The 17,402-nt window shown below is 37.0% G+C and overlaps 1 protein-coding gene across 1 annotated transcript in view; it reads left to right on the forward strand.

Annotated features, from left to right (window-relative positions):
* LOC138144482 (maestro heat-like repeat-containing protein family member 1) overlaps window positions 1-17,402 on the forward strand; it is a 115,235-nt gene that overhangs the window by 22,036 nt on the left and 75,797 nt on the right. Inside the window, exons 8-9 of the mRNA XM_069065760.1 lie at window positions 11,327-11,394; window positions 15,059-15,197. Coding sequence (XP_068921861.1) covers window positions 11,327-11,394; window positions 15,059-15,197 — 207 coding nt within the window. The remainder of the gene's footprint in view (window positions 1-11,326; window positions 11,395-15,058; window positions 15,198-17,402) is intronic.

Consider the following 17,402-nt stretch of genomic DNA (forward strand, 5'->3'; position numbering starts at 1 on the left):
TAGATAGATAGATAGATAGATAGATAGATAGATAGATAGATAGATAGATAGATAGATAGATAGATAGATGGAAAGAGACAGAGAGAGAGACAGAGACAGAGAGACAGAGAGATTATCTAGACTGTAAGTTCCTGGAGGGCAGGGGCTGTTTCACTCTCGTCTTTGTAGCCTCCAGCTTCTAGTACAGTTCTTGGGACGTAATAGACATTTAATCAATGTTTTTTTTTTTATTTATTGCACAATTGGAAAGAAAATTCCACCAATGAAATTACTGACCCATTGTAGGATAAAAGTAACAATGGGTAAAATCCACAACAAACAGAAAATGTCACAATTCCTACTAATTGCTCATAGATGGAGCTATAAAAAAAATAGAAATATGCCATATATTGTAATGATTATTGTTGATATCAAGACCTTGGATTCATAAGAAAGGTATGTTAAAGCAATTCAATACAACTTATGTGGTTACTGACCATTTGGGAATTTCATTGCTCCCATAACAATAATTCATCTCTATGTAGCTTCAACTAAAGTTCTATACCAAATACCTCATTATGACATGGACATGATCCTGGATCAATGAAGCAAAATCTCTGGCAAATCTGACCAAGCCAAAATAGCTTCATTATTTATCCAGTGACAGACTGTGTCAGCTGTCTGGGGAGCAACCCAGCTAAGTTCAGAGAGGTTAATCACATAGTGTTGGCCACCAGACAGTAAATTTTCTTTCTTTTGTTTTCTACCATAGCAATTCATGAAGCCCATCTACTATGACATGTATAAAATATAAATTTCTCTACATCGTATTTGTCTTTAATAAATGCATTTTCATTGATTCATTCATTCACAGTCTGCTCCACTTTCTACCTTGCTGGTCTTCTTATATGATACTCCATTCTATGATCCAATAATACTGATTTACTACCTATACTTCTCATAGGACACTCAATTTTCCCTCTCTGTGCCTTTTCACTGGGCTTCCCCCATGTTCTGTTCTCCCTCCTTGTCTATGCCTCTTGGAATCCCTGTTTTTCTTCAAATCTTAAGTGACATCCTCTATAGGAAGCTTTGCCTGATCCCCACAGCTCTGCGTCCTCCCACCCAAAACTATTCTAGATTGCTTTTGTACATATTCCATATTTATATCTTTATTTATACTCATACATACATATATCTTGTTGCTGAATTGTTTCAGCAATGTGTCTGACTTTCCATGACCTCTTCTGGCATTTTCTTGGCAAAGATATTGGAATGGTTTGCCATTTCTACCTCCAGCTCATTTTACAGGTTAGGAAACTGAGGTAAACAGGGTGAAATGTCTTGGCCAGGGTGACATAATTAGTAAATGTTTGAGATCAGATTTGAACTTGAGTCCTCCTGACTCCAGGCTCAGCACTCTATTCACTGCTTCACCTAGATACCCCCCCCAACACACACACACACACACACACACACACACACACACATCCATACACATTGCCTCTCTCCAACTATAATATAAGGTTCTTAAGAGTAGGAGCTGTTTTGCTTTTGTCCCCAGTGCTTAGCAAAGTGTTTGGAACATAGTAGGTGCTTAATAAATAATTTGGTTGATTTTTAAACTTTCTGGTGTCCACACTGATAAAATCACCATCCTTCTGAAGTATTAAGGTAGAATCATAAATATTTTTTCTTTTAAATATTATTTTTTTCAATTCCATGTAAAACAAATTTTTAACACTTTTTTTTTGGCCTTTTTGGAGGGTGGATGGCTGAGCACTTGGGGTTAAGTGACTTGCCTGAGGTCACACAGCTAGTAAGTGTTAAGTGTCTGAGGCTAGATTTGAACTCAGTTTCTCCTGACTCCAGGACCCGTGCTTTATTCACTGTACCTCTTAACTGCCCCTTAACATTCATTTTTTTTAAAATAAAATTTCGAGTTCTAAATTTTTTTCTTTCCCTCCTCCCTAAGACAGTAAGTAATTTGATATAGGTTACATATGTATAATCATGTAAAACATATTTCCATATTAATCACATTGCATAAGAAGAAACAGGGGAAAAAAAGCTACAAAAAAATAAACTAAAAATAGTATGTTTCAATCTGCATTCAGACTCATCAGTTCTTTCTCTGAATGTGCATAGCATTTTCCACTATGCATCTTTTGGAATTGTCTTGGATCATTGTTTTGCTGAAAAGAGTTGTCAGTCATAGTTTATCATCACAAAATGTTGCTGTTACTGTATAGAATATTCTCCTGGTAGAACTTTAAATTTTTAAAGCAAGATAGACAGATACACACCCACATACACACACACACTCACACACACACACACATGCATGCATGAAAATATTTAATCCTCATAACCCTAAGAAAAGAGGTAAGACAGTAGAGAAGAAAGAATTAATTCACTTACTGAACACCTGTGTTGGTCACACTCCTTTTTCACCACCACCTTTTCTGTTAATAGGGGATGGGGTGGGGAGTGAAGGGAAAATTATAGGAGGATATGACGGAGGGAAACAAGAAAATTAATAATGATACAACCAATAACAGTAACATAACCATGAATGTGAATGAGATGAATGCAACCATAAAATGGAAGGAAACACTAGAAAGAATTAGAATCTAAAAATATATTATTTATAAGAAACAAGATTCACATAGAGGCAAAAAGGGAAAGGTAGAGTAGAATTTATTAAGATTCAGTTGAACTCAAAAAAGTAGGAGGAAACAATCACCAACTTAGACAAGGCAATAGTGAAAATAAACATTATTAAGTAAGATAAACAGAAAAATTACAAGATCATTTAAGTCACCACAATAAAAAAATAATAGCAATATTTAATATCTGTGAAGAAGATGGCCTAGCCTTTAAGTCCCTAATGGAAAAGTTAATCAATAGGAGGAGAAAAAGACAGCAAAAAATAACAATTGTTGGGGACCTAATAGTACCTTTTCAGACCAAGACAAATTCTTTTTAACAGTTTAAGGAACTAAATAAAATGTTAGAAATGTTAGGGAGCAAAAGATCTCTGGTGATTATTGAATAAGTATAGAAGGAAATATTGTTCTTCTCAACTGTTCAGTGTTGTTTTTTTCAATGGCCATGTGGTAAGGCATAAAAACTTCATAAAGAAATACAGAAAAGTAGAACTATTAAACATATATAAGGCAACTGAAGCCTAAGTAAATGAAGAGCTTTGCTGGAGGTATCCGAAAAAAGAGACAGGATTTTGACAAAAATGAACTCTAAAGTCTCTGCCATTCCAGAATTCTATTATTCTGAAGTGAGACAAGGAGGGGGGACGCCTAAGTGAGGTTGGGCAAAATGAAGATGTGTCTTCCATATCCTGTAATAGAACATGTCCATGAAGAAGTCCATGAGAGGCAATGGATGTCAGCTGTGTGTAAGGCACTACTTGTTTGTTGATTAAAAGAGTATTATTTCCAATATCAATTTGGCAAAAATAAAACGTATGAGTGGAAAGGTGATATTCAGGTGATTATTCATACCATTTTAATGAGATTTTTCTATTCATCTACGACAAGCCATAAATTCAGTATTTTCATCATAACTGACTCATAAAGTTTACCAACTTTGTCCAAGACATATGTTGTTGTTGTGTTTGTACTTTGTTCTCGAAGGGGACCATGATGTCAGGGAGAAATGACATGACTTGCAGTTGACTTTGATTTGAGCGAGGGAGGACTGTGCAAAGTCACCAGTCTCACTTTCCAAGACACATACTAAGTCATAGTTATAAAGTCTGTTATGCTTTTTAACTAAATAACTACTGAAGCTTTTCTCCTTGAACGGAATGAAAAATTTATTTCTAATTACAGCAGTAGTTATTAACAACAGTCAGTAAAAGCACATAGCATTGTCTGACAGTTACAAATACAAGCTAGTTAAAATTCCTGGGCCACCTACTCATCCTTCTCATATATTTCAACAGTAGTGGCATATCTCTTGGCATAATGAAATTGATGATTTTCTTAATGGTCATGAAATATATATCAGCTTTTACTCAGAGCATTGAGTATATCACACACAATACTAAACATACATAAATCATGATTTCAGATTATTCTTACCAATTAAAAATGATTCTCACCAATGCATCTATCTTCCTCCATGCCTGACCCACAGACTAATGAGAAAGGGCCTAGATTCTTTCATCTGATTAATTAATTCAAAATGTGTGTTGTTATTCAGCTGCAAGGTTGGAATAATTTGAATAATACTTGACAGCAATGCTTGAAGATCTTATTTCTGATCTGTAAAACTGCTCCTTTATGACTAATGGTAGTTTGTTAAAATATTACAGTGAAACTGGATGGGGGGGGGGCATTGGTTTGTTTGGGGTTTTTTTTGGCACAACTGTGGAAAATTATTTGGATGAGGAAGGAGAGCTATTGTGAATTGTCAGGAAGATGAGTCTTCCTGACTCCAGGCCTGGCAGTCTATCCTCTGTACCACCTTCCTACCCCATTCTGGGTATAGAATGCTCCATATAATATTAGGCTTGGTTGATGTGTTGGTTAATTTTGTTGAATACTTTTATATTCCTTTATTTGCTATGAGCAATAGCTCCCTGAAAAGGGGACAGAAAAGAGATATTTTGGGAAATGGAAATCATGTAATAACAAAAATATCAACATAAATTGTTTTAAAAACTGAAATAGAGACAAGTTAATTGACTCAGTCAAGGTCATATATCAAGGCAGCAATAGAGTAATGCTACATGGACAGTTCTACTGGAAAACAATAAACAGCAAGGAGGAGGGAATAAGCATTTATAGATTGCCTACTATGTGCTCCCTGTGCTAAACACAGGGCCTGGCCCATAGTAAGCACTCTATAAATGTTTGCAAATATCACATAAATGCTGATAAATTTTATTTCATTTAATCCTAACAGTAGCCCTGTGGGGTAGGTGCTATTATTATCCCCATTTTACATTTTGGGAAAACTGAAGCAAACAAATGACTTGCCCAGGGTGACACAGCTATTAAGTGTCTGAATCCAGCTTTGAACTGAGGTCTTCCTAACTCCAGGCTCAGGGTTGTGTCTTACTCCTGGACTTTGATGACTTTGGAGGAGACTGTGAGGCTGATAACCGCACAGCTGTGCCTCACTTAAATCCAATTCACCTGCAAGTCAAGACATCACCTCCTGATGTCACTAGTCTTCTTCAATAATAAAGAATCAGCAACACCAATATGAGGCCTCTATTCACTGCACTGCCCAGTTGTGTCAAGCATCAGAAATACCTCAAAAAATGATAGGCCTAAAGATGGGAATGGGAAAATACCTAACGTCGCCTAGTCTAACCTCACCACCCCCTCATTTTGTATAGGCAGAACCTAGGGGCTGAAGAAGTAAAAATCTTTGCCCAAAGTCTCCCAGGCACTGAGCAGTGGAGGTAAAATTCGTGCCCAGTTTATCTTACCACTAGTCTAGGGCTAAAACATCCTAGTCAAATATTTATCAATTTCACCCCTTTAACCCTGTGATTCGGATTTGAAGGAGAGAGGATGCATGGTGCGGCATATAGATGCTTGGATACCAGTCTCATCTCTCACATTTGTTTGATGCATTAACAAAGGGCAAACCTCAACCTCCCAGGTCCAAAGATAATTCTTTTATGACTATAAGTTGCAATAAGGGCAGAGCCAAGATGGTAGAGTAAGATTCAGCATTTTTTGCCTAGCTCTCCCAACAGACCTTCTCCACAGCTACCTAGAAAATGACGTACTGAATTCTGATCAAGAAAGCCAAGAAAACATCACAATTAGTCATTTTTCCAGTGGAGGGCTTCTTAAAGAGATAAACAAAGAGGTTTATGGACATTGGGGTGGAGGCTTGCCAGGAGCACAGCATTTGGCAGCTTTTGTGAATTTGGGATCATTGTAGAGCCAGGGATGGAAAGAAAATTTTCTGCACTAGGGCAAAAAGTATCAAAGCAAAAAGAGATCCTAGGGGACCTCTGAACTAGCCCTGGGAGCAGAAAAAGGGGCCATCTGGTATCTCTGTCATCCATGACCAACTTCCAGGTCAATCAAGGGCAGAAAGGAGCAGCCAAGACTGAGCAAGGGCAAGACCCTAACCAAATATTGAGCACAGACAAATTCCAGGAACTTAGCTGTATGGCTCTGGGCCCAGAAACAGAATGGTGACTCAGTTCTAACTTTTAGACCAGCACATATACTATAGTGGACTGGTAGCATTCCAGGACCCAGAGATAGAAAGAGAACTGAGATAAAGCACTAGAGCAGAAAGAGATCCCAGGGGACCTCTGAACTACCGCTGAGAACTAGAAATGGGTGCCATATGGCAACTCTATCACCCATTACCCAGTTCCTGGTCACAGATCCAGGGTAGAGAGGAGTGGCCATGACTAAGCAAAAACAGAGCCCTAGCCAAGTACTTAGAACAAAAAAATTCCAGAAATTTAGCTGTGTGGTTCTGGATCCAAGAAAATATCAATGATTTAATTCTAACATTTAACCTAGCACATGAGTGGAAAAATAAGGAAAAGAGATCAAAACTAGAGGATCCAGCAGTTTAATCATTCTGAACATGCAGAATTTCTTAGCAGGTTAACAGGGACTAAATGTAGCAACAGTCTATCAAAACAACTACACACAAACCAACAGACTCAAACCTGGGTCAGGAACTGTAGAACTAAGACCAGGAGGGTTGTTAATAGGCCTCTTCCCCAGATCACATCACTTTGGAAACACTAAAAACTTGTAAGTCCCCAAACTGAACTGTGAAAACAGTAGAAGGTCAGGCCAGACATCTTCACCTATCTCACCCCCAGAAGTGAGCAGAATTCAACCCAAACATCAAGTCCAAAGTCTCTTGACTGGTTAGAAGAATGAGTAAACCAAAAAAGAACCCAATCATAAAGACCTACTATGGTGGCAGGGAAACTCAAGACACAAACACAGAAAAAGGAAATGATTTGAAAATATCCACAAGCAAATCCTCAAAGGAAAATGCAGATTGGACAAAGCACAAGAAGAATTCCAAGAAAACTTATTTTAAAAAAGCAAAAAGAGTTCAAGAACTAAATAAGAGTGGTAGAGAAAAAAATGGGGGGGGAAATAGGAAAATAAATTAGAGCTAACCAAGAAAGAATAAAAAACTCGGTCAAAGAGGTTCAAAACCTTACCAAAGAAAGTAGTTCCTTAAAACTAAAATTAGTTGAATGGAAGCTAACAACTACATGAGATGTCAAGAATCATAAAACAAAACCAAAAGACTGAAAAAATATAGTAGAAAATATGAAATATCTGATGGAAAAAACAACTGACTTGTAAAACATATCAATGGAGAAGGCACAAGAGCAGTGAACAACATCTGAATTTCATTCTCATCTGAGGTGGTTCAAGGAAGAAAGAATAAGTATAGCAACTCCTCTTACCCTGCAGGGAAGTAGGGAGGAAAGGGGGTTGGAAGAAAGAGTAAGAGTAAGGGTAGATTAAGGGAAGAAGTAGTCAGAAGCAAAACAGACTCCCCCCCTCCCCTCCCCCCACACAAGTGTTTTATACTGTCTGCACTGATTTTAAATAGAATTTCTCTATCTCTTATCGCATGATTTGCAGGATTGCAGGATTTTACACAAAAATGCTGATAATTTATGTAGACTCATTTTATATCCTGTAACTTAGAAGAAGTTGTTAATTTTTCATTTTTGAAAATAACTCTTTAGGGTTATCTAAGCAAAACATCACAGGATCTGAAAAGAGTAATAGTTTTGTTTCCCCATTGTTTATGCTTATTCCTTTAACATCTTTTTCTTGTCTTATTGTACTAGCTAGAATAATAATGTTTTTATTTCAATTCTGTTAATCTCTCCTTTGATTTTCAGTATTTCTATTTTGGAGAAGAGAGGAATAAATATAATAGGATAGGATAGAGGGGAAATACACAGTTAGCAATCATAAATGTTAATGTGAATGAATTTAATTCACCCATAAGATAGAAAAGGGTAACAGAATGAATTAGAAACTACAGTCTAACTATATGGTGTTTATAGAAACACACTTAAAACAACAAGATACACATAGAGTTAAAATAACACTTCATTTGAAGAAAAAAAAAAAACCAGGGGTGGCAATCAAGATCGCATACAAAAGAAAACAAAAATAGACCTAATAAAAGAAAAAACATGGAAACTATATTTTACAGAAAAGTACTATAGATAGTAAATTAATATCAGTGCTGAACATATATGCACCAAATGGCATATCATCTAAATTATTAATGAAAAATTTAGATAAGTTACAGGATGAAATAAAACTACCGCAGCTATCTAAGATTTAGATAAATTTGTCCATAAAATAAATAAGAAAAAAATTAAAAAGATGAATAAAATTCTAGAAAAGTTAGATAAGATTGACCTCTGAAGAGTATTGAAGGAAATAGAAAGGAGGACATTTATTTCTTAACTGTGCATGGCAACTTTACAAAAACTGATCATTTATTAAGGCAAGAAAAAAAAATCTCTCACAAACAAATCCCAAGAAACAGAAATATTAAAATGCATCTTTTTTTCTGACCAAAACTGCATTCAATAAAGGATCTTTGAAACATAAATTAATTGGAACCTAAATAACTTAATCTTAAGATTAAGACAAAGAACAAATCAGAAAAAATTAATAATTTAGCTAAAGATAATGACAATAATGATACAACATACCAAAATTTGTGGAATACAGTCAAAACAATACTAAGGGGAAATTTTATATATCTAAATGCTTATATCTATAAAAAAAGAAAAAGAACAGATCAATAAATTGGGAATATAACAAAGAAAATGAAAACTAACAAATTAAAAACCCTCAACTAAACACCAAAATAGAAATCCTGAAAATCAAAGGAGAGATTAACAGAATTGAAATAAAACTATTATTATTCTAGCTTGCACAATAAGACAAGAAAAAGATGTTAAAGGAATAAGCATAAGCAATGAGGAAACGAAACTGTTACTCTTTTCAGATCCTATGATGTTTTGCTTAGAGAACCCTAAAGAGTTACTTTAAAAAATGAAAAATTAACAATTTCATCTAAGTTATAGGATATAAAATGAGTCCACATAAATTGTCAGCATTTTTGTGTAAAATCCTGCAATCCTACAAATCATGCAATAAGAGATAGATAAATTCCATTTAAAATCAATATAGACAGTATAAAACACTTGGGAGTCTACTTAGATAAAATATACACAGTAACTATATGAAAAACATTATAATACATTCTTCACACAAATAAAGGCAGTTCCAAATAATTGGAGAAATGGGATAGACTAAAACAACATAATAAAAATGAAAATAATATCTAAATTAATTTACTTATTTAGTGCCATAGCAATTAAATTACCAAAGAATAAGTTTATACAGTTTAAAAAAAATATAACAAAATTCATCCGGTGAAACAAAAAGTCAAGAATATCAAAGGGTTCAATTAAAAATGGGATAACAGTATGAGATCTCCAACTATATCACAAAACTATGATCATCAAAAATAATTTTGTATTAGATAAGAAATAGAGTGGTTGACCAATGGAACAAATTAAGGTACACAATGAACAAAAGCAAATAAGTGTTTGATAAATACAATGATCCCATCTATTGGGTCAAGGACTCACTATTTGAGTAAAAACTATTGGGAAAGCTGGAAAGTAGAAAGACAGAAACTAGGTGCAGACCAACAAATCACACCATATACCAAGATAAGTTCAAAATTAGTTCATTATTTAGACATAAAGGGTGATATTATAAACAGATTAGTAGAACATGGAAGAAATTATACATCGAGTCTATAGATAAGGAAAGAGTTCACGACCAAATAAAAAAGAGATTTAAAGAAAGTAAATGGGTAATTTTGATTACCTAAAATAAAAAGATTTGGTATGAAAAGCCCAAAGCATCTAAAATTAGAAGAACAGCAGGAAATGAGGAAAAAATCTTTGCAACAAGTTTCTCTGATAAAGGATTCATTTCTAAAATATGTGGTAAACTTAGTCAAGATAAAAAGAATAAGAACAATTACCCTAATTGATAAATGATCAAAGGATTTGAATAAGTAGTTTTCATTCAAAGAAATAAGTTATCGATAGGCATTTAAAATATTCTTAATAATTAATAATTAGAGAAATGCAAATTAAAGCAACCTCATACTCATCAGATTGTCTAAGATGACAAAAAGGAAAATGACAAAGGTTGGAAGGGATTTAGGAAAACACATATACTATTGGTAGAGCTGTGAACTCAACCGTTCTTAAGCTATGTTATACTACCCACTGATACCACTACTAACTCTATACCCCCAAAGAAACCAAAGAAAGAGAGAAAATAATGCACAAAAATATTTATTTTCACTCCTTCTGTGGTAGCAAAGAATTGGAAAACTTAGGAGATACCCCATCAATTTGGAGTGACTGAACAAGTTTCAATTTATGAATGTTTGGGAATACTATTATTCTCTAAAAAAATTGTAGGTGAATGGTTTCAGAAAAACCTGAGAAGAATTGTATGAACTCATGCAAAGTTAAGTGAGCAGAAACAGGACAACAACTTACATGGTTACATCAATATTGTAAATAATCAGCTCTAAAAGACATAATCAACACAATATCTAACCACAGTTTCAAAGGTCTCTTGAAATGTGCTATGACAAAAAGAACTGAAAGACTCAAGAGTACAAGTTGAAGCATATTATTTTCTTTTTCTTTTCCTTGCATTTCTTTTTTTAAAACAAGGCTAATGGAGAAATTTGTTTTGCATGACTACATATATTTGTAGTGGGTTTTATTTTTCTTACTTTTTCAATGGCTGGGAGTCAGGAGGAAGAAGGAGAGTACTGGTATTGGTATTGAAAATAAAGTTGAATTTTTAAAAAGACTGTTGCAGGGCAGTTGATTACTTTCAATATTAGAGGGCATTTCCCCACTCTAAGTTCCCTACATCAATGAAATCATAGGCTGACTTCCCAAATATACTTTGATTAGAGAGGACATCTAGTGCAGTGGATAGAAAATCCTAGAGACAGGACCATCTGGGTCCAAGTCCTGTCCTCTGAATAGATCCTAATTATGTAATCAGGAAGAAGACACTTAACCACTCAGTGCTCTCCTCAATCAATGCATTACAAATAAGTTTCCCATCTACATTAGTAGTGGGAATTTCCACTCCGGGAATATTTCACAGGTATAAGCACAACACAAACAAAACTCTATGATCTTATTTTCTTTTAACTATTCCCACATAATTTGTTTTCCAGTGCAAAGCTGGAGAATCATGCAATGACTTTTTCTTTTCAATCACAGGAACAATTATCATGCCTATGGGAAACAAAAGAACGCCAACTCCTCAGTTCCTTCTCTTGCAACTAATGGTAAGCCAAGTGCTCTGGATTTTTTTTTTAATATCTAAAATATAAAGAATTGGTACAAAGGAATCTGGTACAGGAGCAGTGTGACCCAAACTTAATTTTGGTTAAAAGTTGGTAGTAATGGTAATGGTAAAGGTAATCATTCTATAAATTTTCCCAAGATGTTTCTTCCCAAGGTGAAGTTGATGCTAAAATTGATACCCTCCATCCCCTCTATGTATAGAACTAAAACAAGTTCAACTAGTCAAATTTGGGACCCTTCTCTGGATTCAAAGTGATTATATTTAGAGACTGATTAAGACCTATGTCACACATGATCACCAATTCACTGATCAAGAGTACTTGGAGTCAGGGGCAGCCAGGTAGCACAGCGAGTAAGAGCACCGGCTCCAGTGTCGGGATGACCTGGGGATCGAACCTGGGCTCAGACACTTAGCACCCACCCAGAAACACCTGACCGTGTAACCTTGAGCAAGTTACTTAACCCCAATTGCTTAGGGGTGGCCACATGGCTCAGTGAGTAAGAGCACCAGCCCCAGTGTCGGGATGATCTGGGGATCAAATCCGGGCTCAGATACTTAGCACCACACCCAGAAATAAGTGGCCATGTAACCTTGAGCAAGTTACTTAACCCTGATTGCTTAAAAAAAAAAAGAGTACTTGGAGTTACTTTCAGAGAACTGGTTCTATGAACAACTTGCCATGTAACTTTGAACAAATCAGTTGTATGAAATAAGAGGCAGTGTGGTGGAATCGAAAGAATATTGGCCCAGTGGCCTTGGGTTCAAATTCCATTTCTGATGCTTGCTACCTAAGGGCAAGCCCCTTAACCTCCCCAGGTCCTGATATCTTTATCTATAAAATGGAGAGTTAAAATCAATTATCTCTGAGATCCATTCTAGCTCTAGACCAGGAATTCTTAACATTATTTTGTGTCATGGTCACTTTTGGCAGTCTGGTGAAGTATATGGACCCTTCTCAGAATAATGCTTTTTAAATTCATAAAATAAAATACATAGGATTGTAAGAAACCAAGTATGTTGCAATATGGTTTTCAAAATATTAAAGAAAACAAGTTTACACACCCCTGGATAAGAATCCCTGCTTTGACCTATGATTCTCACCTGAGATTTGTCTAAGTTATAAGAATATAACTTTTTGTGAAGAGATGGAGGAAAAGGAAGGAAGGAGGAAAGAAAGGAAGGAAGAAAGAAAGAAAGAAAGAAAGAAAGAAAGAAAGAAAGAAAGAAAGAAAGAAAGAAAGAAAGAAAGAAAGAAAGAAAGAAAGAAAGAAAGAAAGAAAGAAAGAAAGAAAGAAAGAAAGAAAGAAAGAAAGAAGGAAAGAAAGAAAGAAAGAAAGAAAGAGAGAAAGGGAAGGAAGGAAGGAAGGAAGGAAGGAAGGAAGGAAGGAAGGAAGGAAGGAAGGAAGGAAAGGGGGTAGAGAAGAGGATCAATCATAGTCAGACACATTGTATCTTGACCCCAGCATAGTGATTTCATTTTGAAGGATGAAGGAAAACAACCAGCCATCCAGGGGACAGTGAGTATAATTTGTCTGAGGCAGATCTTTTCTAAGAAAATGATGTGAGATAATGTTGGAGAGGAAAGTTCAATTCATCTAGATTGTAGAGGGCCTTGAAAACTTACCTCACCAGTTCAAACTTTATCCTATAGGCACTAGGGAACCATAGAAGTTTTCCAAGCAAGAGAGTGACATTGTGAAAGCTATGATTTAAGAAAATCAGTCTAATGGTAGTGTGTAGGACTGGATGGATACTTTGGCGGCAGAGTATAGAGACACAGAAAAAGAAGAGAGAGTTTAGATTTTAGTTAACACTTGAAGGAAATCAGGAGGGGGGCAGGACAGAGAGAGAAAGAGAGAGAAAGAGAGAAAGAGAGAGAGAGAGAGAGAGAGAGAGAGAGAGAGAGAGAGAGAGAGAGAGAGAATGCAAATTAGGAAATGGAATGTCTTGTGTAAGGGGAAGAGTAAGGAGGCCATTAAATCGTAAGTGTATGTAGAGGAAAGTAAGATGTAAGAGATAGAAAAGTAGAAGGGGGACATTTACAAAGACCTTTCAAAGCCATATAGAGGAGTATGGGATATATGGGACCTTCATGGAGGACTAGCACCTCTGGTGTGAGGGCTTGCTGAGCCCTTTTCAGGATTGTTCATCTTTAGTGTTCACCTGACACCCAGCTCTCACCTGTGGCTCCAAGAAGTTATAGCTTGCTCAGTGGCCACACCATCTTGGCAAATGGGCTAAGCCAGACTGAGGTTACAGACAGGCTTCAAACCTGTCAGTGAGTTAGCAGATGTCTACCCCAAGCATGTAAAGACTTCTCTCAGAAGAATGGGTAGATGAGAACAATTTGTTCTGATGGCCATAAATGTGGCTGAAGCAGGTGCTGTGGGGTGCTTAGAGCTTGGTCAGACAGAAAAGATGCCAAGGTCATCCACTGCGTCCCAGGCTATCACCAGTCATCTTGACTTTTATCCTGACACTGGTTTTTGATGACTCTGGAAGAGAGAGTGAGACTGATGACTTTCTGCAACTCTGCCTCACTTAAATCCAACTCACGAGCAAGTTAAGACATCCCCTGTGCTTGCCACTAGTCCTCTTCAAAAATGAAGGACAAACAGCAGAGGATTATACATTTGATCCTGAAAATAATGCAGATATACTGAAGTTTATTGAGTTGGGAGTGGGGAGTGGGTGATAGCATCAAACCTGCACTTTAAGAAGACCACTCTGAGTGCATGATGGACAAGAATGAAGAAATACTTGAGACAGAAAGACCAACCAGAAGGTTATTGTAATAATCCAGGAATGAGGATTGCCAGGGCTAATTATCTCTTAAATCCTTGGTTGGATCTCTTCTATGTTGCCAAGGGTCACATTCCTTAACACTACCTCCAGTGATCCTTTCTGCTTTCTGCTGGATTCAGTTTCTCCTACTGGGCAGGTAGCTCAACTGCAAGATACCCTGACCTTTCCTTCCTCTTCCCCTCCTCAATTGTCTTCTGGATGAGACAAAGGGGACAGATTCCAAAAAGCTGCTTCCTGGCACCAATCTCTCAACTCTCTCTAAGGTTTAAGCTAAGCAAGCTTTGCTTTTTAAAAGTCACCATGGGCATGGTCAGTCTCCAGTCAACCAATGGGAAGCTGCCCTTCTAATTTAATCTGGGAAACTTCTTCAGATTTATAAACAAATGACCGGGCAAGAGACAAATATTAGCACTTCAATTAGTACATTAATTTCTTGTTATTTATGATTTCATCATCTAGTCTGCGGAGCGGGGGGGGGGGGAGTGATTCCCCTCCTCTCCCCCCTACTATATCTATAAATTATAAACTGCAAAGCAGATCTGTGTAGATAAGGATAATTTTCTCCCTGGATTTTGCTTATAACAATGAATTCATGAGTCTTGGCAAAATAAAAATCAATGTCTTATTGAATATCAATAATGAATCAATCAAAAAGAGTTCTTAAGCACCTACTGCACCTATTGTGCAGTCACTATACTAAGTGCTAGGAATACAAAGACAATAAATGAAGCCATCCCTACTCACAAAAACCTTACATTCTCACAGGAAGGACATTCCAATGAGGAAGAAGCCTGAAAGTTCTCTCAGTGAGGTCGTGTTTCTTCCTCCCCCTTCCCCAGGTACTTTCTTACTCTAAGGTGAGCAGGGAAATTCGAAGAAGTGCCCTTCGGATCCTTTCAATTCTCCATCACAAAATCAATGTGCAGCTGGGGAAGAGATGGGTTTTCAAGATTCAGATCCTGCTCAACTACCTGGAAGGTAAGGTGAGGAGGACCCTGCTCTACATGGGTCAGAAGTCATTATGTCACTCATTCAAGTCAAATACTGAGCCTCTCTCTGAACCCACCCTCTATGGCCTGGAGAAGTAGCCAGACTTGGAGTCAGAGATTTTAAGTCTTATCTCTGACACATGTTGACTGGGTGACCCTGGGCAAGTCATTCCTTTGTGCTCAGTTCCCTCATCTATAAAATGAGAGATTGGGTTAGATAGCCCCTAAGGCCTATTCTAGCTCTTAATTTGTGATCCTACAACCTAGTCAAGGACTTTTTTACTAAGGAAAATAGCATGAGAGACTATTGCTAACCAATCTATATAGATGGGGGAGGGGAGAGAGTTAGAAGGAAAGAGAGGCAGGGGGGAAGAAGAAGAGGGAGAGGGAGGGAGGGAGAGGGAGGAGGGAGGGAGAGAGGAAGGAAGGAAGGAAGGAAGGAAGGAAGGAAGGAAGGAAGGAAGGAAGGAAGGAAGGAAGGAAGGAAGGAAGGAAACTCATCAGCATAGGAAGTCTCTCTTAAGTAAACTCCATCTACCAAAGCAAATTGGCATATTTTCTGCAATTTGTAGTTTTAGAGGTTAGGTAATTTGCCTGGGGCTATACAGTCAGTAGTTATCAGTCAGGACTTGAAACCAAAATTTTTTTAATACAAGAGGCTGGCTCTCTATTCACTATATCATGGTACCTCTCAATAAATCTCATTTATATAGCACTTTAAGGTTTACAAAGCTCTTTATACATTGTAATAATTATCACACAAATATAATGATGATAGATCATGTTTATAAATCATTAAGTTTACAAAGTATATATATGTGGACAGACAGACAGATGGATGGATAATAGATAGATGGATAGATGGATGGATAGATAGATACATAGATTAGATAGATAGATGAATGGACAGATAGAGCATTCAACCCTAACAACAACACTGAAGGGTAGGTGTAATTATTATTCTAAGACACAGGTTCAATTTTGGTTCCAAGTTAACATTTGTTTTGGGAAACAGGATGGCATAATAGCTATGACATTGGATTTCGAATCATGAGGACTTGGATTCAAATCCTGCCTCAGACACTAATCTTGTAAACTACTTAAGCTTTCTGTGCCTCAGGTCCCTCATTTGTAAAATGAGAGTATGCAGCAGCAAGCACCCCAAGCATCCTCAGGGTTTGCTGCCAACACAGGTTGTTGGATCTGCTTTGTTAAAGGAAAGCAACTCAAAATGGGTTAACAAGCTTACTTTAATCAGTCAGACATATATCGTTTACCTTGTTCTGGGGAAAAGGTTGGCACCCCCGGCACCCCGAACTTTAAAGTACACAGACAGAATTATCAAGACAGAAACAGATCTAGTAGACAGATTTCAAACTGTCCAACCATTACATCCATACCCAGTCAACATCTGGGTTTCAACATCCAGGTTTTTCAAAGCCGGGGGGCTCAGGACAACGGCTTCCCAGAATCCATATCAAATCACAGAACACTTCTCAAAGTGAGCCCCCAAAACAAAGCCTCACATCAGGGCTTATATAGCCTTCTCCTGGCTCAGAGAATGTAACAACCTTATTGACCCACTGGCCAATCAAAAAGTATCTACTGAAAAACAAGCCTCCCACCCCAGGCTTCAGGTGCACTTTAGCCTAGGGGCAGGGAAGATCTTCCAAATTTGCATTCCCATTACAGAGTATTAGATTCAGTAGCCTCTAAGGTCTTTTCTAGCTTTCAACCCATTATCTCAAGATTTTCCTCATTCTACAGAAGAGGAACTAATACTCGGAAAGATCAAATGATTTGCCCAGGGTCAGACCTTAAATGTCTGAAGCAGGATTCAAACTCGGGTTTCCTGACAAGTCCAGTTAAGGATGAAACTAATGAGATCCTAGTACTTATTAATGCCTCAATCTTAAGGGACCTTAATATGAGTTTTGAGGAATGTTGGGAAGTCTTCTCTCCCATCAGGATTTTATAAGCAATAGTTGTGTTCTTTATTCCTATAAATTATCACAAAACTGCCCACATTCAGGGGAGGGCAGTCAGTCATCATTTATGAAGGGCTTACTATGTCCTAGGCATTGTGCTAAGTTGTAGACAGAGATACAAAGAAAGGCAAAAATAGTCCCTGCCTTCAAAAACCATACATTTTGATGGGGAAGACATGTGAAAAGCTAAGCACAAACAAGATATA

The sequence above is a fragment of the Petaurus breviceps genome, unplaced genomic scaffold (genome assembly GCF_028583685.1).
Source record: "Petaurus breviceps papuanus isolate PSGF00001 unplaced genomic scaffold, PetGlider_PUasm1.0 90701, whole genome shotgun sequence".
NCBI classification, from domain to species: domain Eukaryota; kingdom Metazoa; phylum Chordata; class Mammalia; order Diprotodontia; family Petauridae; genus Petaurus; species Petaurus breviceps.